This window comes from Dasypus novemcinctus, chromosome 21, assembly GCF_030445035.2.
Source record: "Dasypus novemcinctus isolate mDasNov1 chromosome 21, mDasNov1.1.hap2, whole genome shotgun sequence".
NCBI lineage: Eukaryota > Metazoa > Chordata > Mammalia > Cingulata > Dasypodidae > Dasypus > Dasypus novemcinctus.
The window spans coordinates 53,738,347-53,763,725 of record NC_080693.1 but is presented as its reverse complement, the minus strand read 5'-3'; the positions used below and the strand labels follow the sequence as shown (position 1 = coordinate 53,763,725).

Here is a 25,379-nt window from a genome sequence, read left to right as displayed (position 1 = left end):
GCAGAAGCACAACTGTTATGTGAAAAGGGGAGAAAATGAGCAGTAGAATCTGGCCACAGATATTGGTGAAGTGGCTGGTTCAATCCTCAGTGTATCCCTTTGCCTCTTGAAGGAGGCTTAAAATGAATTTGTCCAATTTCCCTTGAATAAGAAAGGTTCTTCTTATCTAGCTTCTTTACTGTAACTTAGTCCACAGGCATGCATTCTTTTCAAATATTGTCTTTGTCCCTGTTTAAGTATTTGTTTCTTTTCATAAGTACCCTATTTTGTACTGGACATTAATCTAACCACTTAGACATGATTAGCAAGCTAAGGGTCTTATTAAAAACAGTTAATTTTCCCTTCTTAAAAAAATTGAGACATTTGAATCCCTGAATATACTCATTTATCACCAACCCTCAATAAGGCGTCCAGGAGTTTGCTGTGTAGGACATGAATAATTTTTATAAAAACGCAGTTGCTGACTGTGTCGAACATCCACGCAGCTTTATAAAACAAAGCAAATGATTACCATCAATTACAATAACCTCACTAGACAAGACTGCAATTAATCCACAGCTCTTCAGATAATGATGGTTGCACTGTGCCAAGGAAAATGCCTGGCATTAATTGACTTATCACGATCAGCAATGATAGATGGGGCAGATGGCATCTGGATTACTCACTGTCAACAAAATAAACACATGCTTTGTTGCTAGACATGGTACTTGAGTCCTCTTGAAGGATAACCAAATATAGAGACCAAAGGTGGTTTTGAAGGTAGCATAAAATAAAAATAACACGTAGTCTGCAAGGCAAGATATATTTACTTAAACTGAGGTTAACTGTCAGTGGAATCCAATTGGGGCAACTTTTCTAAAGGAAAATCATGGATTGCGTAAAATTTCAGCATTAGAAGATACATTAAAGCAAACGATCCACCTGCACATTAGGATGTGAGCCACTTTTATGAAGTCCCCAAATTCGATTCTATGCTTGGTAATTCCAATGACAGGAACTCACTATTTCGAAAGGCAAACGCATTCCATTGATGTGTAGCTCTCATTGTGAGATCAAAGTTGAACTCTGTCTTTCTGTAGCTTCCACCCATTGGCACTATGTCTCTTTCCTCAGGCCACATAGAAGATTCCAAACTCTTCTTGCTCACTAGAACCCTTTAAATATCAGAGGCCAACTGCCTATTCAACTGCTTTCCATATGATATTATTTAAATATCTCCAAAATTCTGATCTCTTATACCTAAACCCACTTAGGTTGCCTAGGGACCACTCATCTTGAGGGGCAAGGCAGAACTGAGCTGAGGTAGACACCAAGCCTGCCTTGCAGCAATGGACACCTGTGTGGTCACTCTACTTTGTGAAGCAGCTGTCTGAGTAACAGCGGTCTAGACAGCACCCTTGCTTTGCCATTTCCAGGGGGCAATTACCTCTGGGTCCCTATTTTGTGCAGTAAGGCTTTGTTGAGTAAGTCCTCATCGTTTAGAAAATTAGGATAATTTAGGCAGAACTTGAGCTAAAATTGACACAGTGGCCCCTACCCAAGATGTCTTGGGAAAGTTTTATAAATGCCTGTACCTGGACCCCAGTTCTGGACATATTCAGCTGGTTTAGGGAGGGACTCAAAAGTAAGTTATGAAAATGGTCCCCAGTTAATTCTGATTTGCAACTCTGTTTAAGTGCTTTCTTCATTGAGAGTATTTAATAATAATGTACTGTTGTGAGAGAGCTTCACAAAACTTTTCAGAAGGCCCTACTGGGGGCTTTTAAAATGCAGATTCCTAGGCCTAACCCCTGGAGAGCCTGATACCTCTGCTCTGGGATAGGGTTGAGAAAATTAATACACGAAGAGATCTAATTAGTGTATGTTTCCCTTGAGGATCTGGAAGCACCGATTTATTCAAAAAATGTGGTTCAATTCAACTTACAATGCAACCTTATTATGTATTGAAAAAATGAGCAACTCTAAGGGAGTCTACAGTGGAAAGATTCTAGCCTAGTACCCATCTGTATTTTCCTATCTCTTTTATTTACTCACTTAACAAATATCTTAACTCTGAGGCAGTATTGTGGTAGGCACTGGATTATAATAGTTCAGTAGGAGAGAAAAAAACAAAGAAATTATGGCAAGCAAATAAATGAGCAAATAAGCCAACAAAAATAAAATAATTACAAATTTTAAAATAACCTTATTTTTAAAATTTTGAATATTCTATAATTTAGGCTAGGAGTCCCCAATTACTCTCAATTTATGAGTTTCTGCCCTGCTTTCACTATACTCCCAGCAGGATCTGCAATGTCCCAGAGCTTCTTACAGTGCCCTTGGCAGACAGCCTTTGTCAATCCCAACATTTTTTCCCCACAGATCCAGAAGGCAGGCTCACATTCTTACTCAAGCCTGATGCCTCTGTGGTAGATCAGAGGTGATATACTAGATGACATCCATGTACACCTTCCCAACACACAGTGCCCTGCCATGCCTCAGTGCCTTTGCTCATGCTGTCAACTTGAAATGTCATGCCCCATTTCCTGCTTTGTCCTTGTTATCTATCAATCATCAAGCACCTCTAGTGTGCCTTACATCTGGAATCCCACTTAATTCTGAAAACAACCTTTAAGAGGGGTTAAAACCTAGAGGGATCAAGTAACATTCACAAGATCACATAGTGTGTACCAAAGCAGGAGGTACCAACTCAGTCCTTTGACCCCAAAGCTGACGCTCTTTAAATCACTCTCCATCGCCTCTGTTCACACCTCCTCTGGGAAGCTTTCTCTGAATTCTCCAAGCAAAATTTGTTACTTTTTCCTTTGAGCTTGCTGGGGCCTTTGCACATATCCATTAGGAGCTTCCCATCATACTTTGATTATTTGAACACATCACTATTGGAGCTATTCTGTTTTTTCTTCTTTTATTAAAACCTCTGTAACCCTGCTGAATAGCAGAGGGCCTGGGTAGGTTCTCAGCTGATAAATTTTGAGCACACATTAAAATCTGGCCATTAAGGTTGCAGTTCTACTTCTCAGTATATGGCAGTATCATGTTAAAAATAATGCCAGGTTTAAACACATATTGATCAAAACAAAACAAAACAAAACAAAAAAACCAAGTTGGTGATAAGATACATACTTTTGTAACTCCAAAGTCTTCCCTGGCAGCAGTTATTTAGGGCTTTTAAGCAGAATTCTATTTATTAGGGTATTGCACATATAAGGAAACCTGATCTCAAGTTAATAACTACCTTAGGGTGTTAACAGAGATAAACTGGGGAAATTAATTATGCCCTGCTTGTCAAGTGTCATAACACAGATGACATCTGTTTAACCTACAGTTTCCATCTAATAATTGAAACTGGGGTTGGCCCACTGCTGGTGCCTGAGTTCTGTCTGGCTTGATGGTGGCACACAGTCACAGTGACACATTGTTAAAGGTGGCACATGATGACATTTACATTCTGCAGAGACTTGGACAGACTATTCAGTTGCCTAACATTTATTTCACAGGTTTGTGCAAATAAGATTTTTTCTACCAGAAGGGAGAATCATAAAATCTGGGCTGATTGCCCTGAAAGGTGTAAGTGAAAATGTACATGAAAGGTATGGGTTTGGTGTAGAAATAACGCTCCAGGGAGTTCTCAGGACGTGAGTCACAGGGGAGCTGCACCAACGCCTCAGAAAGAAATACCCAGCTTCACTGTGGCCTTCCCTGGAAAATATTGGAAGCTCATTACAGACTTCTGTGTAAACCTGCAAAAGATGGAGAAAGGAGGTGCAGATCTTCTCATTTCATAGATTCAAGAGAAATCTTTCCATCTGTTAGCCTACCTCAGATAGAAACAGCACCAAATCTGATTAGTTGGCACTTCACCTCAGTACTGCCAACAGACCTTCTTACCTCCCCAGAGAAGGCCTGTCCATTGAGGAGGTGCTCTGACCCTTGACTGTCTTCACTTCCAAAGTGTAGCCGGATCTCCTCTAGTCGGTGGCTATATGTCATGGGCCCTCCTGATATGTTGACCAGGTGCTCTTTGTCCAGGCGGAGGGACACGTGTCTTCCAGTATTGTACATGGTCCCACTGACCTGCAAGGAAACAGGCAACAGGTCAAGCAAGACTCCTCTCCTTCCATTCCTCGTCAAAACCAACATGGTGCTCAGACCAATGCCATTTGCTTCCTGTTGCTTGGGAAGATATTAGGCTAAATCTACATGTGGGTCAGGGAGTGGTGGCCCCCTCAGAGGGTATTCCCACTCTCTTCTGTGAGGCACAAACCACACTGTAATTTAGGAATTTTTGGTAGGAATCCAATGGGTGCTTTTCATTAGGTGTGACTAATATTTTGTATATCACATGTTGTAGAGAAACCTAGATTATCTCTCTCATCATCACTATTAGGAATGTAGAGAAGCAGCCAAAGTTCCAAACTCAAGTATGAGAAATTGGAGAAAGCAGTCAGCAGGGGTGAGATGCTAAGAGGCCAAATGAGAAACAAGGAATCCAAAATGGATGAATAGGAGCAAACCCTAGTGGGAGATTGAAGGCCTAGGTCTGAAGCCTCAAGCTTTCAGTCTGGAGCATCTTGGCCAGGTACCCTGCTCCTGCAACCAGACACCGGACAAAGTGAGAGCTTAGGTCCTTCCTTAGAGCTTGTGGCCTCACTGCTGAACTGCTTTCCCTTGCACAGATTCCCACTTACTCCTCACTCCCAAGTCCACCTTGCTTCAGATATGCTAGACTTCTAACATTACTGCTTTGCTCTTTTCTTTTCTTTTTCCTTTTTTCTCCTCCCTCCCTCCCTTCCTTCCTTCCTTCTTCATTCTTCTTTGGACTTAATGTATAGCTTCATCTTACTGACTATGATCTTAGTACCTCTCAACAATTGATGCTCGGACTCTGGTTTCTACCTGTGACCCTACTGCCTTCTCTCCTGGGTTGACTTAAGGAAGACTTTGAATAGACCTGGAGTGAATGTTTCTGGGTTCTGGATGTGAGCGACTTGGATTTTCTTCCTGCTTACTCTGACTCCTTTGGACCCAGCCTAGTGTCCCAGGGATTCCTTAAGGGCTTTGCATAGCCTCTGATGCCTTCATTAGACAAGGTTTTCATTCATTTGCTCTAAAGAACACTAGCCTTTACCTGCACCCTCTACCTTTCTGACACTGGTCTTGTGAATGATAAAGCAGTTTAATTCTGTCAATTTCTCATTGTGGCAGAGATAGTAATGCCCATCAGATACTTCACTGGCTCACTTCCCCACCATCTTGCTGTGAGGTGCAGCCCATATGACTGATACTGGCCATGGGCTGTAAGGAGACATGACAAGTATCACTTCCAGATTGAAACAGTGAAACACTAATGGACAGTTCTCCAGACTCTCTTTCCCTGCTACATCAAGCAAGGAGGCTATGTGGAAGTGCTTAAATATGGTGCAGCTATAAGTTAGAGCCTGTGACAGTCAGGGTCCCTGGGGTATTATAGGCAGATTCCAAAAATGGCCCAAATCCTTCCTCTCCCTGTAATCATATCCCTTATAATGTGACTTTGTAGCTGTTCTCATCAAGACAGGATTCCACCCCTTGAATCTGAGCTGGCCATGTCACTTGCTTTTGCCTAAAGCATGCAGTAGTTGCAATATTTTAGTTCTGAGATTAAGCCTCTTAGAGACCTTACATGCTTCTTCTCTCCTTTTTGGGATCTCAAGACCACAGTGTAAACAATTGTGGGCTAGCCTGATGGAGGATGAGACATATAGAGGCCCAGAAGAGGCCAGCCTAGACCAGTATTCTGGCTGATTGTCCCAGCCAAGATCAACCTAGCCTGGTCCAGACCAAAACAACTTCCCATTGACCCATAGATTTGGGAGCTAAATAATTGCTTGTTTTAAGCCACTAAGTTTTGGGGTAGCTTGTTATGTAGCAGCTGACTGATATACACTAAGTCAATCTACCTTTCTCTCCCATGAACCTGGAACTATCAACAGAAACTCTGGACAGTCTCTATTGAGTGTCAAAATTGGAAGGTCACAAAGGCCTTTGACAGTCATCTTGGATGGCTAAGATCTAAAATACCTAAGTAGCTGGAAAGTCAGACCAGGGAGAGAGAAGAATGAAGTTCTAAGAGAGAAAGAGAGAGAGAGAAATGGAGAGAACAACTATTTGAGTTATGGACCCTTTTGTACTTCCTTGTTCCAGTCCCTTCAGGAGTCCTGTGCTGCACTTTCTTGACTAGTTTACATCTTATCAACACATTTCTCCTTTCCTTATCTATTCCTTGCATCCAAATGAACCCTGCCAAAGACTCCATTCCTGTTCTCCAGTCCCAATAAAATGCACAAATAGTCAGCATGAGGCAAGGAGAACTTGCTATCTTAAAATGTCCCATTTAGTGGCTTTTTTGAAACATAATGGTTCAACACAGTTTTGTTGAAATACTTTTTTTCTAATTTTTAAGATAATATATATGTATTACATAACATTTGGAAGATATAGTTCAGCTCAAGGAAATAAAAATCAGCTATAACCTTATTCAAAAGAAAAAAAAATAGATAAATGGGACCTTCTCAAAATTAAACACTTTTGCACCTCACAGGACTTTGTCAAAAGGGTGAAAAGGCAGCTGACTCAATGGGAGAAAATATTTGGAAATCACTTGTCCGATAAGGGTTTAATATCCAGGATATATGAAGAGATGTTATAATTCAACAATAAAAAGACAAATGACCTAATTAAAAAATGGGCAAAAGACTTGAATAGACATTTGTCCAAAGAAGAAATACAAATGGCAAAAACAAACAAACAAACATGAAGACATGCTCAATATCACTAATGATTAGGGAGATCAAAACTACAATGAGCTATCATTTCACACCTATCAGAATGGCCACTATTAAAAAGACAGAGAACTACAAGTGTTGGAGAGGCTGTGGAGACATAGGAACACTTATTCACTGTTGATGGGAATGCAGAATGGTACAGCCACTGTAGAGGACTGTTTGGCAGTTCCTAAAGAAGATGAATATAGATTTGCCATGTACTCTGCAACACCACTACTGGGTATAGACCCAGAAGAATGGAGATCAGTGATACAAACTGACATCTACACACCGATGTTCATAGCAGCATTATTTATGATTGCCAAAAGTTGGAAACAACCCAGGTGTCCATCAACGGATGAATGGATAAACAAACTGGTGTATTCACACGATGGAATGTTATGCAGTTATATGAAGACATGAAGTCATAAAGCATATGACAACATGGATGAACCTGAAAGGCATTATGTTGAGTGAAGCAAGCCAGACACAAAAGGACAAGTACTGTATGACTGCATTACTATGAAACAAATATATTGTGTAACATATTGTGTGATTAAAAAAATTTATATGTATGTATCCAGTACAGTTAATTGAGAAATGGTTCTTTTTATTCAACTGTGTTTTCTTTTTTTAAAAAATTTTATAGTCTCAGTTATTCAATGTACAAAATAAATAAAAAAAAAAAGAAAAAATCAGCCACAATTCAACAATTCACCAATAACCTCCTCTAATATTTTGGCATGCATACTCTGTACTCTTCATACACAACTATGTACACCTATGTTTTTTGAGATCATAATATATATACACATATACACACATATATAAATGTGTATATATCACTTTATATTTTAACTTTCATTAACATATATTTACATTATTCTTCTGCAATATCACTTTGAAAGGGTCTCATATTCCATTGTAAAAATGTAAAAAAAATATATATACATATATCTTACTTTTGGCTCTTTACATTACTTGCATTTTCGCTGCCATGAACATCCTTTGTGATCCAGGGATATTTTTTATCAATTCAAGGATATTTTTTTAGGCAAATTCTGGGTCAAATGATGTGCACATTATTACATCATTTACTAAGTATTACCAAATCCATCTACTATGGAAAGTAAGGTCCCTCAGAGGAGGGCTGATCTCTGTAATTCTCTTTGAATGACATTAAGCACGTAAGAGGAGACTCAATCCAGTATAATTCATGGGCATCTATGGTATGCCAAGCAACATAAAAAGAACAGTTCTGAATTCTTATAGCATGTATGCTCTATACCACTGGGGTATTATCTTGGGTTTCCATGAACTTCTAGAAATTCTCTGTCTGCCTACTGTTTATCAGAAAACTGTTGCCCAATATAAAAATGCAGGGACCATGTCTGATGTGTGTCTGCATTTTCCCAGCATTTAGAAATACTGGCACTTAGTAGGTGGAAGAACCTGGAGCCTGGGAGTCAAAAGACTCACACCTGCCTATAGTTAGCTGTGTGACCTTGGGTAACTCAATTTCCCAGACCCTCAGTTTCCTTAACTGTAGAGATAACATTTCCTCCAAGAGGTTGTTGTGAGCATTTAATAAACAATACATGTAATAGTGTCCATTACATGTAAATGTAAATGTAAAAGATGTCCATTCTCTCCCTTCCCTGCCTTTCGGCTTCTTGGCTGGGTATCCACAGCTGATGCTGAGGATCCTGAACTGATCTTCCCCACTTCTCAGGGCTAGAATAAAATGCTGTGTGCTCCAAGTCACCAGAAGAACTCCAAGTAACTTCTGCCTTGTGATGATTCACTTTCCTGTCCTTTCAGATTTTAAAGTCTCAGACAGGGAACACATTCAAGACTATTCCGAAGGCTATGAAGCAAACACAAAACCAGGGGAATTAAGAATAAACCATTGTCTGCCAGTTCTGCTCCACTTCTAACTCACTTCTGCAAGCATGACTCCCCCTTCTCTCTCCCTTCCTCCCTTCTTCCCCCCCCTTTCATTTTTCAGCAAATATTTACTGCACCTGTCTGTGTGCTACGTGCTGGGGAGAGGATAGTGACCAAACCAGATGTGATCCCTGCCTCCACAGAGTTTATGCTCTCCATTAGGAAGAGACAAGCATGGCAGGGGGAGGTGGGGTGGCAGGAAGTTAAGGAGAATCCACCTGAAATTCTATCATTCTCCTATTGTGTCCTTACAATTAGATGCAACACCCGCCTTTATCCCCACCCTTTCCCTAGACACTGAAATAACATTAATTTGTATTAATCAAAGAAAGCTGTGTAGCTGGGGTATGGTTTGTTGCACTTTAATTTAAAAATAAAGGCTTGACATCATTATGTATGATATGTAGTGGTACATCTGCACTGTAGTAATTAACATTGCAGCAGTGTCATTTTATCTGTATTGCTAATTACTGTGTTTCCAATGAACTACTTTGGTGCCCAGCATGTTGGGAAAAGTTGTATTATGCAGACCAGGAAACAGAGCTGAAGGGAGAAGTTATAGCTGCAGGCGATATCTGGGTTGCCTGTGGCTGCCCCACACTTCTCCTGATGATTTTATTTTAATTTATGGGAAAATGAGGTGAGAGTTATGTGTGATGCCCATTTATAAAAGAGAAAGTGAGATTGGTAGAAGGGTCAGTGACTTGTACAGGATCATATAGCCGGAAGGTGGCAAACCTGTCTTCTGATTCTGAGTCCAGTGGTTTTGTTGTAAGCCAATGCAGGGATCTTAGTTCATTTCAGATGAACAAATATGCTGGGAATTTTGATTTCTTCTCTGGACTATAGCTGCAGGCCTTAGGCAGTTCCAGCAGCAGCAGGAGTCTTTCTGGGAAAGAGGGGGCTAGAATTGACCACTAGGCTGCTGGAATTCATCCCAGAATGTCAGGCAGTCCCTTAGCTTCCTTACCTGCAAACATTAATACTGGTTTGGGGCTAGTTGGAGCTAAATGGATTGAGGAAAACAGGTGCTCTATTGGTGCTCTACAGATATGCCAAGGCTGTATGTCAATCAACATTACATTGATAACTTGAAGCCATCTAAGAGTGATATATTCTAAAATCAAAGCAGAAAATTACCCTTGATTAATTTTGTAAAATTGAATGTCATTATATAACAAATAAGGAGCTTTGCAGCAGCTCACAGTTAGCCAAGACCATTTATTAATTGGTTCATCTCCTCTTTCACTGTGGTGATGTTGCTGTATTAGAAGAAAATATTTTGGTCAGTGCATTTTCAAGAATTTTCATTCTTTGAAAGTCAGCAATGGCCCTGTCCATAACAGCTGGCATCTTGGTTTGAACACTTGCTTGGTGTCACATGCAGTGCGAAGTTCTGAACTTGAACTTCTTTTGTTAATCCTAGCAATTTCCCTCTTCCCAAATGCATCCTGGTGCTTAGCCTCATGCCACTTTCCCAGCATAAGGCGTTCCTGCCCTCCTGGCTTCTGTGGTATTTTCTGGCCAGGAGGCAAACAGACCATTAGTGGGAGAACCAGGATATTTCTGATTATAAAACCTGTACTTTGAAACACTGGAAATTATTAGCTTGCACAGCCAATTACCTAACAATGAAATATAACAGTGTTTTCTTCAAGGGGCAGGCTGGTGTTTAGGGAACGCCACAGAGGCGTTTGCTTATTTTCAAATCCCATTTGCTTTCTCTATGATCTGTTCCAACAGCTCTTAGTCCAAGAGTTGTGCCGATGCCACACGGAAGAGCTTTATTTTATATATGTTCATATATACACATAATACTCTGTGTGTTTATTCTCTCTCTCGGTATATATAGTCTATATTTCCTATATCATATAATTTAAAAAGTCAGCTGTACTGAAAATGTTGTCCAAGCCTCAGTGATATGGAAGGAGAGCCAGTTTGAAATAATGTCCAAGTCTGAATAATAGAACAATTGTAAATAAACAATTTAACTTTTCTTGTCAAAAGCTTTGTGAATAACAAGATAGAGTCACTGTTGGGTCTGGATGAGATCTCAGGGACCATTCTGGAGTTCCACATGGTTTGGGGTCTCAGAGATAGTCTAACCTGATATTTCTAGATGAAAAAAAAAAGAGGTATATCTTTTTAAAAAGACACAGTTCACAAAATAAACATATTGGAGACTGTTTAGTTTAATGGAAATAGCACTTGTAAGGCTGATGTTTATTGCAGAGAGCTAAGCTCGAGAGTAAACCTTACCTTCAGAAATTCCAAAAGATCCAGTAAGTAGCTGCTTGGCGTGAGGTTTCTATTATATTCTCTCTCAAGGCAATCTAATCTAAATCTCCTCTAATATACTCAGAAATAATTCCCCACAGTTTAAATGGAAATGTAACACCACAAATGGAGTAGCTGAAGGGAAACAGAACTCCATTTGTGTAATGGGAAGAGCTGGCCACTTGACTTGGACAAAATTACTTACATTTTCAAATACTGTTGGTCAGGAAAGGGAGGGTCAGATACCATGTAATTTTTTGGATTAGAAAACTAGGTATAGACAGGTTAAGGGCCCTACTCCAGGTCACAAAGAGAGCCAGTGTGGGGACCAAAACTCAAAAATAAGTGCTCAGACTGTGCTGGTTTGAATCTGTTATGTGCACCCAGAAAATTATGTTCTTAAATTAAACCTCTTGTGAACCTTTGATTAGATTAAATAAGTTAAGGGACATTTGATAAGCCTGAACCAGTAGGGCATGACCCAAGGTAGGTCTTCTTTTTTTTTTTCCTTGTTTCTTTTTACACTTTTTAAAATTTAAGTTAATAGATCACAAAGAACATTACATTAAAAAACATAAGAACACTCATAGCCATATAAACTCATTTGTCCTTTCCATTTCCCCCTTTTATTCAAGGTCCAAAAGCAGTTTTTAACACCTGATATTACATGTTGGCTGAGATATTCTGCTGGTCCAAGTTGATCCTTTTATTCAAGGTCTTTTTCTAGTTACATCATCCTCTGGTGTTTGGTAGTAATCCCTTAGTGCCAGGGAGGTTCATCCCCAGGAGTCATGTCCTACGCTGGGGGTAAGGCAATGCATTTACATGCCAAGTTTGGCTTAGAGAGTGGCCACATTTGAGCAACATGGAGGCTCTCAGGAGGTAACTCTCAGGCACCCTGCAGCTCTAGGCCTAGGTCATATTTCAGGCATACAGGATCATAAGCATAGTCATCAGTATCAAGGGCCAATTGTTGGACCATCCTTCTGTATTGGTCTTTGCCATTGCACTTGGGGGATTGTTGCTGTTCCATTGGGGAATGTGATAGAGCTCCCCTGGCTAGGAACTCAGCACTCCCTCAGTTGTCATGTTTAACTGTAACTACTGTGAAAATATCCAAACATTTTTATGTACCCTGTATACATGCCCTGGAGAACTCCCTCCCAACCATGTGTCCACCATCAAAAACACCCCACATAAATGTTCCTCCCCTGCCATAGTTTATATGGCTATGAGTCTCCAAAAAAGAGTAAGGAGGTCATCAGAGGGGCTGTGCTTATGCACACCTTACAGGGTCCCAGAGACAGCCAAAGTAGATACAACCCCAGGTACTGGTTCTCCTGAGGGCTACAGGGATGCCATAGTCATGGCAGATGGCTCTGGAGTTCAGTGCCATGTCAGTTGGCCCTATTTTGGAGTTTGTGTTCCTGACTGTGATAGAGCTGGACTCAGATGTGACCTTTCTACACATGCCTCTTCTATCACTTTTACTGGACCTGCGGTTGGTGCTGGGGTTGGTGTATACTCAGGAGACCTGAATCTCTGGACTGTCCATGTGACAGCCAGGCTCTGAGCCTCAGCAGACATGCAACTCCTACTCTCTGGATTGGACTTACCCTGGCCAGCAAACAGGAAGGTGAAGAAGGTTAACTACCACACCAAGGAGCGAAGAGTACCTACAACTGCAAGGAGGAGAATTGCATCCATCATCCATGTGGAATCTAAGCCCCCTCTCGATATAGAGGTGGAGTGACATAACCATCCCAGGGTCCACAGGATGGAGGAATAGAGTATGGATTAGAGTGGACTTAATGATATTCTACTATGGAACTATTGTGATTACTAATAGAAGAAATTATAGCATTGATGTGGAGAAAGTGGCCACGGTAGCTGCCGAGGGTAGGGAGAGGGAAGAAGAGATATGATGTGGGGGCATTTTCAGGACTTGGAGTTGTCCTGGGTGGTACTGCAGGGACAGATGCTGGACACTGTATGTCCTGCCATGGCCCACTGGGTGGACTGGGGGAGAGTGTAAACTACAATGTAAACGATTATCCATGTGGTGCAGCAGTGCTCCGAATTGTATTTACCAAATGCAATGAATGTCCCACGATGATGAAAGAGGTTGTTGATGTGAGAGGAGTGGGGTGAGGGGATTGGGGGGTATATGGGGGCCTCTTATATTTTTTTAATATAAGGCTCAAGTGGGTTAAATGATTTTATCTCAAGTTCCATGGTTAGCAATTGGAAGAGCCAGAATTCCGGTCTAGAGCTGTTTGATTCCAAATTCTATAGCTCTTGAAAGAGAAGGCTGATGTTGGCAGAAAGAGTATTGGGGGAATCATGGAGCTTGTAACTAAGTAACTTCTGGGGTCAGGAATCAACTCTTAAAGCCAACATATGATGTCCAAATGGATGTGCTAAATTGGGTTTCATTTGGCCAGGCTTGGCCTGGATGCACTTGGGGGATTCTAGACCCAGAGCAGCAGAGACAATTCCAGGCCCCTCTTTCTGAGAGTTGAGAGATGGGTCACAACTTCCTAACTTAGTGTTGGCTTAGCAATTGGATGGCCAAGGCCATAAACTTCGAAGGTTGCTCAGTTCCAAGAGGGGTTAGTGAAGAAAGGCCAACAGCCATGTCATATAAATTAGATGTCTTTTCTTTGTAATGGAGGTTTCCTCTGACCGCTCTGCTGATGTATGGAATAGGTCTGTATTGCAATGTAATTAGTGAGCTTAAGAGATTTAAGATACTACTTAGTTTGGTTTCCTGCTGAGTAGCTCCAGATGCCAAAGGGCTGAATGGCATCAATTGCCAAGAAAAACAATGTGGCAGAAACAACTGGAGTCAAATCATCAGAGTTACATAGCATAGCATATCCATGGATCAGCAAAATTAGAGTAGACTTCTAGAGCTAAAAAGAGCTAAAGGAATTTCAGAGACAATCAAGCCTGACCTTTCACTGGACAGACCAGGAAGCAGACACAGAAAAGGCAGAGTGACTCGCCCAAGATTGCACAGCTTGTAAGTCGCAGAACCATAATTAGAAATCAACCATCTTTGTTACTTGTTCTGTGCAGCACAACTCCACTTCCTCTTTATTTTTTAAAAGATTTATTTATTTATTTATTTCTCTCCCCTCCCCGCCACCCCAGTTGTCTGTTCTCTGTGTTTATTTGCTGCGTCTTCTTCTTTGTCCGCTTCTGTTGTTGTCAGCAGCAAGGGAATCTGTGTTACTTTTTTTTGCGTCATCTTGTGTCAGCTCTCCATGTGTGCAGCACCATTCCTGGGCAGGCTGCATTTTCTTTAGCGCTGGGCGGCTCTCCTTATGGGGCACACTCCTTGCACGTGGGGCTCCCCCATGCGGGGGACACTCCTGCATGGCAAGGCACTCCATGTGAGCATCAGCACTGCTCATGGGCCAGCTCCACACGGGTCAAAGAGGCCCAGGGTTTGAACCACGGACCTCCCATGTGGTAGGCAGATGCCCTATCCATTGGGCCACATGGTACCATGAATCCAAGTGCTTTGTATTATGTAGATTCCATTTTAAGAGATTAGATGTTGAAAAAAAAGAATGGAGGTAACGGGAGTGGAAGTTTAGGAGAAGTTATTTTTGCAATGTAGTTTTGAAAGAAATGTTTGGAGCTCTTGGGATGGGACTGTTAGGAAGGAAGTGGCTGAGATATAGGTAAGGAAGCCAACTGGAGTCGTCTGCTGAGTTTCCATGGGCAGTGCTGGGTAGGAGGGTTGAGGAAGTTTCCAAGATCTCACCCATCCCCAGGCTTGCAGGGAGGATGGAGGTTTCTTCCTTAGCAATGCTGTTTTTACTCCAACCTTTCTCTATTCCACCCACCTAAGTCAATCTGCTTCTCCTATATGAAGAGATTAGGATTTGGGAGTCAATACTGAATAACCAGACAAAATGATCACATATGTGGTTTACTATTATTCTATGAATACTACTGCTATTAAGATAAAAATAGAATCTGTTTAAAGGAATATTGACTCATGATCTCTTTATAGGAAATAACAGGATTCCCAAAGTTGAACATGATTGGTGCTGATTGTAAGGTTGGACACAGGCAGAAGACCAGGGGAATGGAGAATTGGTATGAAAAATGTTGACTGGTCCACAAAGGTGTGGGCTAGGTGAAGAGATGGCTGCTCCTCATTCTTCATCTTCCCCTAGGGACAGAGGGCTGGTGGCCAGCAACAAACTGAGCATGTTCTTGCCACACGTAGTTGCGGACATTGTAGTCCTTCAATTACACCTTAGGCTTGCCCAGCCCCCTGAGCCATTCCTGACCAGGAAGGGGGACCCCAGTGAGTGGGTGTCTCACATGAGTTTTCCATTATTTTCCTGGTATCTGGGTTTCCAGGTGTGAGCCCTCTGTACCACATGCCTAGTGAGCCACTGCTGCCAACCAATGGTTTGAGGGGGGCGGGGGGTATATGGGGACCTCTTATATTTTTTGAATGTAACATTTAAAAAAATAAAATAAATATTTTAGCAGTTACTTTTATTATGTAACAATCTACATGGTTAATTATAATGATCAATGATAAACACATTATAGTTAATCTAGTGTGTTATATTTATTAGAATTCATTATAAATTAAATATTTTGTCTATTTTGTCTCCTCAGGTACCTCAGAAACATTTTAAATCCTACACAAAATCTGAAAGGTAGATGAGATCTCATCATTTTCCAGATGACATCCTGATGAGCAGTTGGGGTTATACGACTTGCCCAGTATAACCTAGCTAGTGGTGAAAGAGCCAGGGTTTGAATGCAGACTGACTACAAAGTCTCTCTCTTTCTATTTTATCATGCTTCCCTTAACCCTCAACAAGCAGAACCAGTCCATATGACTGTAGTTTAGTTTTGGTTTCTGGATTAGTTCTCCAATTTCCTTACCTACACTAAAGCTCTGCTTTAAATCTTAGCCCACCAGGACTTTGAGAACCTGCAGAGTTCTTGCCAAGCCCCTCACTGTTGATTGTCTGCATCCATTTTACTTTACTCCCTCGTGTGAGGCTGGAGTCTTGTGCCAAATGGATAGAGCAACCAGTGCCAGGATGGTACTAGTCAATTGATGAGTAGTGTTGCCCTGATGGGAACAAGTCCACCTTAACTATCCATTGTAGCCAAAATCAAGCTTGGTGTTAGTGTGTACTCCTTTGCACTCTGTGTGTGTGTATTTCAGTATTTTAAAATTATTTTTTAAAAGTTAAAATGGGCATGTTTGTTTGGATTTGCCTTTATCATTTCTTGCCGTTTCTCCAGCACCTGAATAATACTTGGTTTCTATTTGTTAAAAAATGGACAAGGACCACTTTGAGCATCACCTGGGTGCCTGGTCCAAGCTCCAATCCCTCTTATCAGTAGGTCTGAGGTGGGACTCAGGACTCTGTCATCTTCCTTTTCTAGGCGTCCCCTGATTGAGTCTGACAGGTGTTCAATGCTGGGGGGTGGGGGCACAGTAGTATAGGGTACTTTTTTTATCCTTTCCCTATCTTTCTGCCTTAATGAATCACTGTAGTAATTATAAGGATGAAAGCATTAAAGCTTTTTCTAAATACATATAGTGGGCTATACATTGATTCATCTCAGCCACTGTTTTTTTAGGCTGCCTTAATTAACATACTAAAACTTGCCTTATAGGTTATTTCTAGCTTAATTTCATTTAATTCAATTCCTGACTCACACTGCTTTAGGCAAACAATTCCTGATCTCCAGTTATTTCATCTCCAAAGAGGAAAATGCCTTTTAAGAGAAGTCTGTGGAACACAGTGGCACAGGGCGCCAGCAGGACACACAGACCACTTTCTTAACATCACCCCCACCCCCAGGGGGTCTTGGGATCCTGCAGTATATTAGAATTCTTGATACCAGTTCTCCAAAAATTAGAAACAGCAAATGTGAGGGGGGTAGTTAGGGAGCAAGTCCCTGGCTCATTCATCACTTCATTGCATGCAAGTTCATTATTTAACATTCATCTCCACAGTGTTTTTGCCCCTGTTGTCTCTTGCCCACCAGGAGCTGCTACCCTCTAGGACAGGTTCGAGTGCTCAGTAGCTGGCAGGTAAAGCAAGTAAGAGAGGCAGGCCAGGTGTAAGGCACAGGAAGGGGTGGCAACTGCAGGGACTTGGGGAGCACCTGTCCCATCCCTTAGATATCTCTGGAAGGGTAAGAGAGGACACTCAGAGGATGACTGCCTCTTGGGGAAGAATCAGGAGAACTGGAGAAGGGAGGAGCTTTTCATTTGTGTCCTTTTGTATTGTTCAAAAGGAAAAAGGAAGCAAAATGATTCCAACAATGAAATGAGATGCTGTGTACCAGGTATTCATATCCGTTGTGAATCTGGGCTGTAGGAGCTGGTTGTCACATGGGCCCAGTAGCTAGTCTCTAGCAGCTCTGTCCATTAGAAATAGCATCCGAGCCACTGAGATAGTCTTAAAAATTTCTAGTAGCCACATTGAAACTAAAAAGGGACAGGTGAAATTAACACTAAGAATATGTTTTGTTTAACCCAGTATATCCAAAATACTATCATTTCAACATACAAATGCCATAAAATTATTAATGAGATGTTTTACATTCTTTTTAACATATGACAGCTTTGAGATTTGATATAATTTTACACTCACAGCAGATCCCGATTTGTGCTAACCACATTTCCAGTGCTCAGCAGCCATGCATAGTAACTGGCTGCTATGTTGGTTAGAGCTGCCTGGCCAGGCTTTCCAATCTGTTCTCCCTCAAGCAAGCAGAGCTATATTAAGGAGTGGGCCCACTGGGGAACTGCCGAAGGTGGCCAGACTTTTAGGAGCACTAAAACACCCCTGGAATAAATTAGGAATATAGTGCCAGTAACTCAGATTTGGTTCCCACCCAGGTAGACAGCCCCTCTCTATTGAGGGTTAGTGTGTGTGTGTGTGTGTGTGTGTGTGTGTGTGTGTGCATGTGTGTGATTCAGGCAAGCTTTAGGGGGTGATCATGCATGGGGGCAGCCAAATGACAGTCACCTGGTAGTTACAACTTACTGACACTCTGAAACCCATGGAGGCATGGCATAGTGCTAATTACTGGGAATGAATAAGGGGTCCCATTATCTAAATTATGAACCTCTTAATATTTCTCCTGAGAAGTCTGAATCTGAAAATCACGAAATAAACTGAAAAGAGAGATGACAGAAATATGGGAACCTTTTGCTCCCAGGTCTGTTTATTGGGCAACATGGACGTAGAGTATTCCTGGGCCTCCATCCCACTGCTCCCTCCTCCTCCCAAGATTGGGCAGTCTCTGCTCCCATCCTGAAGGTCAGTCATTTACTCTATACTGATTGAGCTCTTAGTCTTGTCAGTTCCTGTGTTATTTCCCATTGTTGTCAAGTTTTCAAGTGCTTTGCATATCTCAGTGGGTCTATAAGTGTAGTGAACCCTTCTTGTGCCCTGGAAAGCAAGTCTCAGTCTTAAGCTAGAAAATAAATACCTTCTGCAGTTGAAATCCAAACAGGACTCCAACCACCAGTACATTTGCTGTTGGATTTGCTTCTGCTGCCATTCACTACCATAGCCTTAACAAAAGAGGGGGTAAAAAAAGAGTTCTAGAAACAGCACATGCCCTATCTAGAAGCAAGCAGACAAGCGACCAATTCATTTATGACAGGAAGTCACATATAGCTATAATAATAAAAATAAATAATACTACACCAATATCACTACTAGCTATTGAGCTCTGTATCTGCCAGTGTGCGAACATTAGTAACCTAACCCTGTCACTGCTCTAGGAAGCAGCTCTTTTTATTATCACCATTTTGACGGAGTAACTGAGGCTAAGCAAGGGTAAAAAAGTCACAGAGCCAACAAATATCACTGATAATATGCGCAAAAGAGCCCCTCAGAACCGCACACTGAGATGCTATATTGGCTGTAAGGAGAGATGAGGTACCAGGGAAGTTTCCTAGAGGAGCTGGCATTTCAAATGGGCCTTGGAGAATATGTAGGATATGAATGTCCAGAAATTCCCAGAACATCCAGGAGGACCTGGGAGTGGGAGACTCAAGGCCCAGAGAGGGAATGGCAATAGTGACTTGTCCAAGGCCAGAGGGCTGCAACACAGAGGCAAGTGGAGGCAGGGGACTCGTAAGGGGTATTTGCAGGCATTGGATAGCCGCGATGTGACAGGCACTCTGCTAGGGCTTTACATAGGTCATTTCACTTGGTTTTTGCAAACCCTGTGAGATATGAAGTATCACTGTGTCTGTCTTATAAATAAGGAAAACCAGGCTTGGTGAAGTTAAGTAACTTGCTTAGGTCACACTGCTAGTGAGAAAAGGAGGCAGGATTTGAACGCATCTCTGCTCAGCAATTTCCACAGTATTGTGAAATCATGTTAGAAAAGGGTGATATTCTTAGGAAATAATTTCCTGCAGGTATGCCCTAGCCTGCCTCCTGAATCCCCCAGACTTCTGCATTTCCATACCAGAGGGAGCCCCCACTCTGTACCTCCACTGTAAGGCTTAGTACCACCCCATCACCACTGCTGACAACCCCTTTCTCCCCTCTTCCCTGGTCTTCAGCTAATAGGAATGCAACCCAAAACCCAACAAAGAAGAGAAGTCCAGTGAAATGATGAAGTAGCTGGAAGCACCAGATCGAATATCACCCAAGGGATGAGAAGATATATTCTGCAATAACCAATACCTCAGAAATACACGGCTCAGTTTTATGCAACTGACATTCCATTTCATGGTTGCAAAGCAATAGTTACATCAGCTAATTTTTTGTCCTTAATACAGTCAAATACCCACTTAGGGAAGGCAGTGGTGTGTTTATTGGGGAGGAGGGGGAGTCTTTGCTGTTGTCTAGCGATCCTAAAATCAGCTTTCCGGGTATCCAGCATGGAAAGCAAATGGCACTCCTCGATCTCATCCATGACAAAGGTATTGAGTGGCTCACAAGTTATTTGTACAACTGATCCAGCTGATATCAAGAGAGCAGATTCATCAGATGAATTAGGGCAGATTAAATGCAATGCTATGCTCCCGTTTCCTATAAGCAGAAGACAACCATAAACCCAGAGGTCAAAGATAAATCATCAAATCCATTTCCCCATCCTTGCCTGACTCTCTTCTATCATCTTAGTCCACTGGAAAACCTCTCAGATTTTCATTCAAAGAAACTCCTTTCTGTTATGCAATTCTCTCTACCTCTTTTATGGTCAAGGAACTTAAAATACTCTTAGCAAAACTGGTTTTTACTAGTTCTTTCTAGTTGTTTCTACACAAATACACGCACTCACTCCAGAGGAATCCTCTACTTCTTCCTCACCTCTGACATAATGATTCACCAATGTTTAAAAATTTCCCCTCTCCAAAACCTCTATAATCTGTCCCCTCCTCTCTCTTTCCACAGCCACTGCTCAATTTAAGTTTTCCCTCAAATCTCATATGCCAGAGATTGTAAAATGCACCATGATTTTATGTCCCTCCATGAAAAGAAAAAATACTACAATAAAATTATGACACATGACTATTTGTAGGAGGCTTCCCAAAGAGACGTTAAAACGTGAAAAGAAAATGTACATCTTAAAAATTGACGATGTGCAGTATCTCAGCTAAACTCTTGGTCCTAAGGGGTCATGCCCACAACTTTCTACCTGGCCAACGGGCCTTCCTAGTCAGACCCTGGGCTGAGTCTCCTCTGCTCTGTACTGCAAACCCTTTCTCACCCTTCAAGGTTCATCCTCTGAAACCTTTCCACAAGCCACGCTGGGTGGGCCTTCCCCTGAGTCCCTATGGAATTCTGAACTTTCTCGTGTGTGTAATAACACGTGAATAGTGATCTGTGCTTATCTGCCTACATGTCTTTTGCCTCCAAGGACTGTGAGAAATTTGAGGGCGGGCTGCGTGTCTGGTCATTTCAACACCCCCAGCCCCCGGTCAAGGGCAGGTCCTCAGTAAGACGTTGCTGAATGTAGCTGAGGTTCCGGGCACAGTCACTAGAGGGCAGTGTGGAACCATTCCATTGGCCAGAACTGCTGTTCCCCAAAAATCTAGATTGCAGAGGCTGGAGGAAGCTAACTTCCTGTGGGCAACCTGGCTGAGAGCCCAGGAGGGTATATAGCTCCAAGGGTGCGGTGCCATTTTGCAGCATCTACTCTGAGGACGCTCCTTGTATCTCTGTGTCCCCTGTCAGCCTGGCCCCTGGGTACTTTTGGGCGGCTGCCTCAGCACATTTCTTTAATTAAGAGGCAAATGTTCGTCCCAGCTCTCCATCCCAGGCTGAAGGGAGTGGGGCGGTGGAGAAGGAAGGCAATGTCTCTGCACATCCCCATTCTCCTTTCAAATAAAGGCAGTCTCGCCGCGAAGGGCCTGCAATATAATTGCTCCACTTTGAAGAACAACAGGTAGCAGCACCAATATTTGATTTTTAAAAGGTTGTGCGAACAGTTTTAAATATTAAAGATAAAGGCGTAGACTCAGATCGTCTTTTCATCTCAGCAGTTGAAGCATTTTAAACAAAAAGCGGTGCTAATGAGCAGAATAAGACTGTTTGCCCATCAAATGGTATCGGGTTGCAATAAAGCAAAACCATTTTGGGGTGGGGACGTGAGGAGTGAGAAGCAATATCTTCACCAGGGACGCTTTTTGTTCATTATCTCTGTAATGAGAGAAAAATAAAGCAACTCTACCAGAGTTAACTTTCTTCCGTCTCATTGCGGGCTGTTTAGCTCCCTCAATGAGTGGTCTGGGACAGGCTCTGAGGAAACCTCATAAATTAACTATCCAACTTCCTGGCTAATGAGCCCAATATGTCATTTTCCAGTGATCAAAATGATACAATTCAATAAAGCACAGTTCATTTTGTAAGGAAATATACTTTTAATAGGAAGAACTGCAGGGTCGTGGTCCTCCCGAGATAATTGCGGGCCAGAGGAATTGGAGGCGTGGAGCTGTACTTACTGTCTGGAGATGCCCCGTGAGGTTTGTGTGGCAGATACTGTCTTTCAGGGACAATAAATTCCTTCATTATATTTCCATTACTGCATTAATGCAGTTGCAGTGATATCTGATTTACTTGTAACCAAGAAGGCTGGTTATTCCTGAAACTTGGCATCATTTAATGCTAATGAGGGCCTTGCAATGCAGGCAGCTCTCAGTGTGTGTGTGTGTGTGTGGGGGGGGGGGGGGGGCGGCCCACAGGCTCAGTTAACCCAGCAGGAAAGTCAGGAACCTGGGAGGGCATTGGTTAGGATCTGGACGGCTGAGATGGCTAAGGACAGAAGGACAAATGGATACCTGGAAAAGTCAGGAGTAGATAGTCAGAGAGTCAAGAAAAATTGTGGGTGAGCAGAGAAGTGGTGGTCACTTCTAGGCTAGCAGTGCCTAGTGTGAAATTCTGACCGGAAAGGAAGGGGATCCTTTAGGGGAGGAAAACAGGACTCAAAAAATGGGAGTGCTGGGCAGCAAAGGAGTCTGGGACTCAGGTTTGGAAGCAAGAAAGATTGCTGGGAAGGCGTGCCAATTCTGGGCTGCCCCTGTGGTTTAGGGCAGAGGCAGACATTTCATGGTGAAGGGGCCACGGGCAGCCCGGCCCAAGGGGCGTCTCTTTCAAAGGCTCCAGCTTGGGACTCTATGGTTAGGCTTGCTGGAATTGCTTGAGTCTACAATCTGCATCCAAGGGTGGAAAGCCACCTATTTTAGAGATAGAAGTAGAATGGAAATACATTTCCCAGGTCTCCATCAGGGAGCTGATGATCCTCTGGTATGCTACACAGCCATGCTGGGAAGCTCACTTCCAGAGGATCCAAGGTGGAAAGATCGGGCTCCCACTAGCATTTTCCAAGTTGCCTCCAGTGGGAAAGATGTAGTGCTACATCTTTTCTGACAGGTGATGTAGCAGGAAAGATGATAGTCTCCGAAGTCAGGTTCAAGTTCTAGCTCCTCTGCTATTAGCTGTGTGGTGCTGGGCAAGTTGCTCAGTTTCTCTGACTGGGTGTTTCTTTAACTAACATTAATTTGCTAGGCAATCTATTTGCAGGGAGGTGGACAGAGAAATGAATATGTCAGTTTGAGTACTTTTGCTTACTTATTATTTATTTTTCCAACACTAGGGATAAGGACAAATAAGTTACAAACAGAATCAGAAGTCTCTTTTGAAGTTATTCTTACCTATAATAGAACTAACCTAGGACAGTAAGGTTGCTCTTAATTTGAGTAACTTGGGAAATAAATTTGTGAAGAAGATTTTCCATGGGTCAGAGGGCTCGAAATAATAAGATGCTTATTAGGAGGTGTTCAGTTACGGTAAGAAATGGATTGTGCCAAGTTTACCCTCATGCAAACTGCTGCCAGAGTCCTTGTTGGCAATGACAGGCAATGCTTCTCAGCTGGCCCTGTACTTGAATGAATACTCCAATTTCCAGAAGTTGCGGGAGGTGCTGTGGCAAGGATTTTCCACTTTTAAAAAAATCCCTTCTTTGACTTTTAGCTGTCTTGGCTGTTGACTACGTTTAATTAATATAAACTGGTTTTTACTGTTGCCAGTTTGATTGTATATATTATGTCATTAATCTTCACACTAATTGCATGAGGATGGTTGAATTATGCCCATATTTAGAGATGAGAAAACTGAGTTTAAGGGATGTTAGGAACTGAATCGCAGCAACAGCAAAGAAGAGAAAAGTGAACCTTCATACTTAGGCCTTCGGATGAATTCTATGTCTTGCATAATTTTTAGTACTTCATGCCTCAATTCCCAGTGACCTCTAGATTTGATCTTCTTAATTTTTTCAGATGAACTTTTTTGGGGAATTATTTTAGATTTATAGAAAAGTTCAAAGATAAAGCAGGAAGTTCCTGTATACTCTTCACCCAGCATCCCCTAACATTAGCAATTCTATAGCCATCACTCACGTTTGTCACAACTAAGAAATTAATGTTGGTGCATCATGATCAGTTAAAGTACAGGCTTCACTTGGATTTCATTAGCTTCCAGACTTACGTCCTTTTCCTATTCCTGGATCCAATCTGGACACTGCATTGCAATGAGTGATTTCAATTTTAATCTAAGTATTTGCTGCAACTTTAGTTTGGAAAAGGTGAGGGTAGGGGTAAAGTTTAAGAGGATAACATTTTTGCAGGCTACACCCATATGTAAAAGATGTGCTAGTGTTTTTTTATCTCATTTTATTTTTGCTTTTGGTAGAAGCAGTTCTTAAAACTTACTGCAAATGACACTTTCATTTCGGCTTGTAATCTTGGCTGGCTTGTACAATGACTGTGGAGGTTTGGGACTGAAATTCAGCTTTTCAAAGCAACACTCCATCAATGTCTTCTTTCAAGGACAGGAAATTTCAAATCAACTTTGGGCTTTAGCATTCACTGCACCAAAATATTCCTAAAGTTTCCACAATTGCCAATAAATAAGATATTCAATCATCTTTAAGACGTCAAATCTCCTGATAAATTGAGTTTCATAAAATATTGCTGTATTGATCTTAGTGCTCAGCTTTCAATAAGGCGCGCCGGCCACAACTGCTGGCTGGGACTTTACTGCAAAGAGGATGTCATGTGACTACACGGGTAGGTAGGTTTAGGAGGCCAGCATCCTTGACTCTAAACTTCAGTTGCTGGCACTACATTAGATCTATATTGAACATAAGCGGCCTTCCCATCATCACTGTTACCCCAACTTTATAGTAAAATTAGTTTAGTAAAATATTATTTATGCTTATTAAAATACATGGAGAGGAACATTGTACGTCTACATGGTATATCACCTAAGGAAGTGATTGGCGCATAGTGGGTATGCAATCTGTGATAATGCTTCCTTCCTTCCTAGTGAGAAGGAAAATCAGGCATCTCAGAACTCAAGTTCACAGGTTCATCAAATTTAGAAAGAAAAGGGCAATTGATATAAACTGTTATCATGGAAGACAAAATAGGAAAAAGTTAAAACACAGCGTTTCTTCCCCACACCAGATTTGCCAGGGCTGCTCTTGAAATAGTCTGCAGTTACGTGTAGGTCTTTTCAAAAAAATTAAAAAACAAATAATGTTTTCGTGTTTTTATAATGACAACATGTCTTGAGTGCCATCTGTTCTTGCCATTTGTCAAGACAGCTCAATGAGAAAATAGTAATTGGATGACTAATATTTAGCCAGCTCACAGTCTTTAAAAATTTTTAAATTGAGGTAAAATTCACATAATATAAAATTAACACTTTTCAAGTATACAATTGAGTGGTATTTTGTATATTCACAATGTTGTGCAACCACCACCTCTACCAAGTTTCAAAACAGTTTCATCACCCCAAAAGAAATCCTGTACCTATTAAG

The 25,379-nt window shown here is 41.7% G+C and overlaps 1 protein-coding gene across 1 annotated transcript in view; it reads right to left on the bottom strand.

Annotated features, from left to right (window-relative positions):
* The window catches only part of CA10 (carbonic anhydrase 10), a 509,505-nt gene that overhangs the window by 87,191 nt on the left and 396,935 nt on the right, over positions 1-25,379 (bottom strand). The window contains exon 5 of the mRNA XM_023585208.2: positions 3,889-4,074. Coding sequence (XP_023440976.1) covers positions 3,889-4,074 — 186 coding nt within the window. The remainder of the gene's footprint in view (positions 1-3,888; positions 4,075-25,379) is intronic.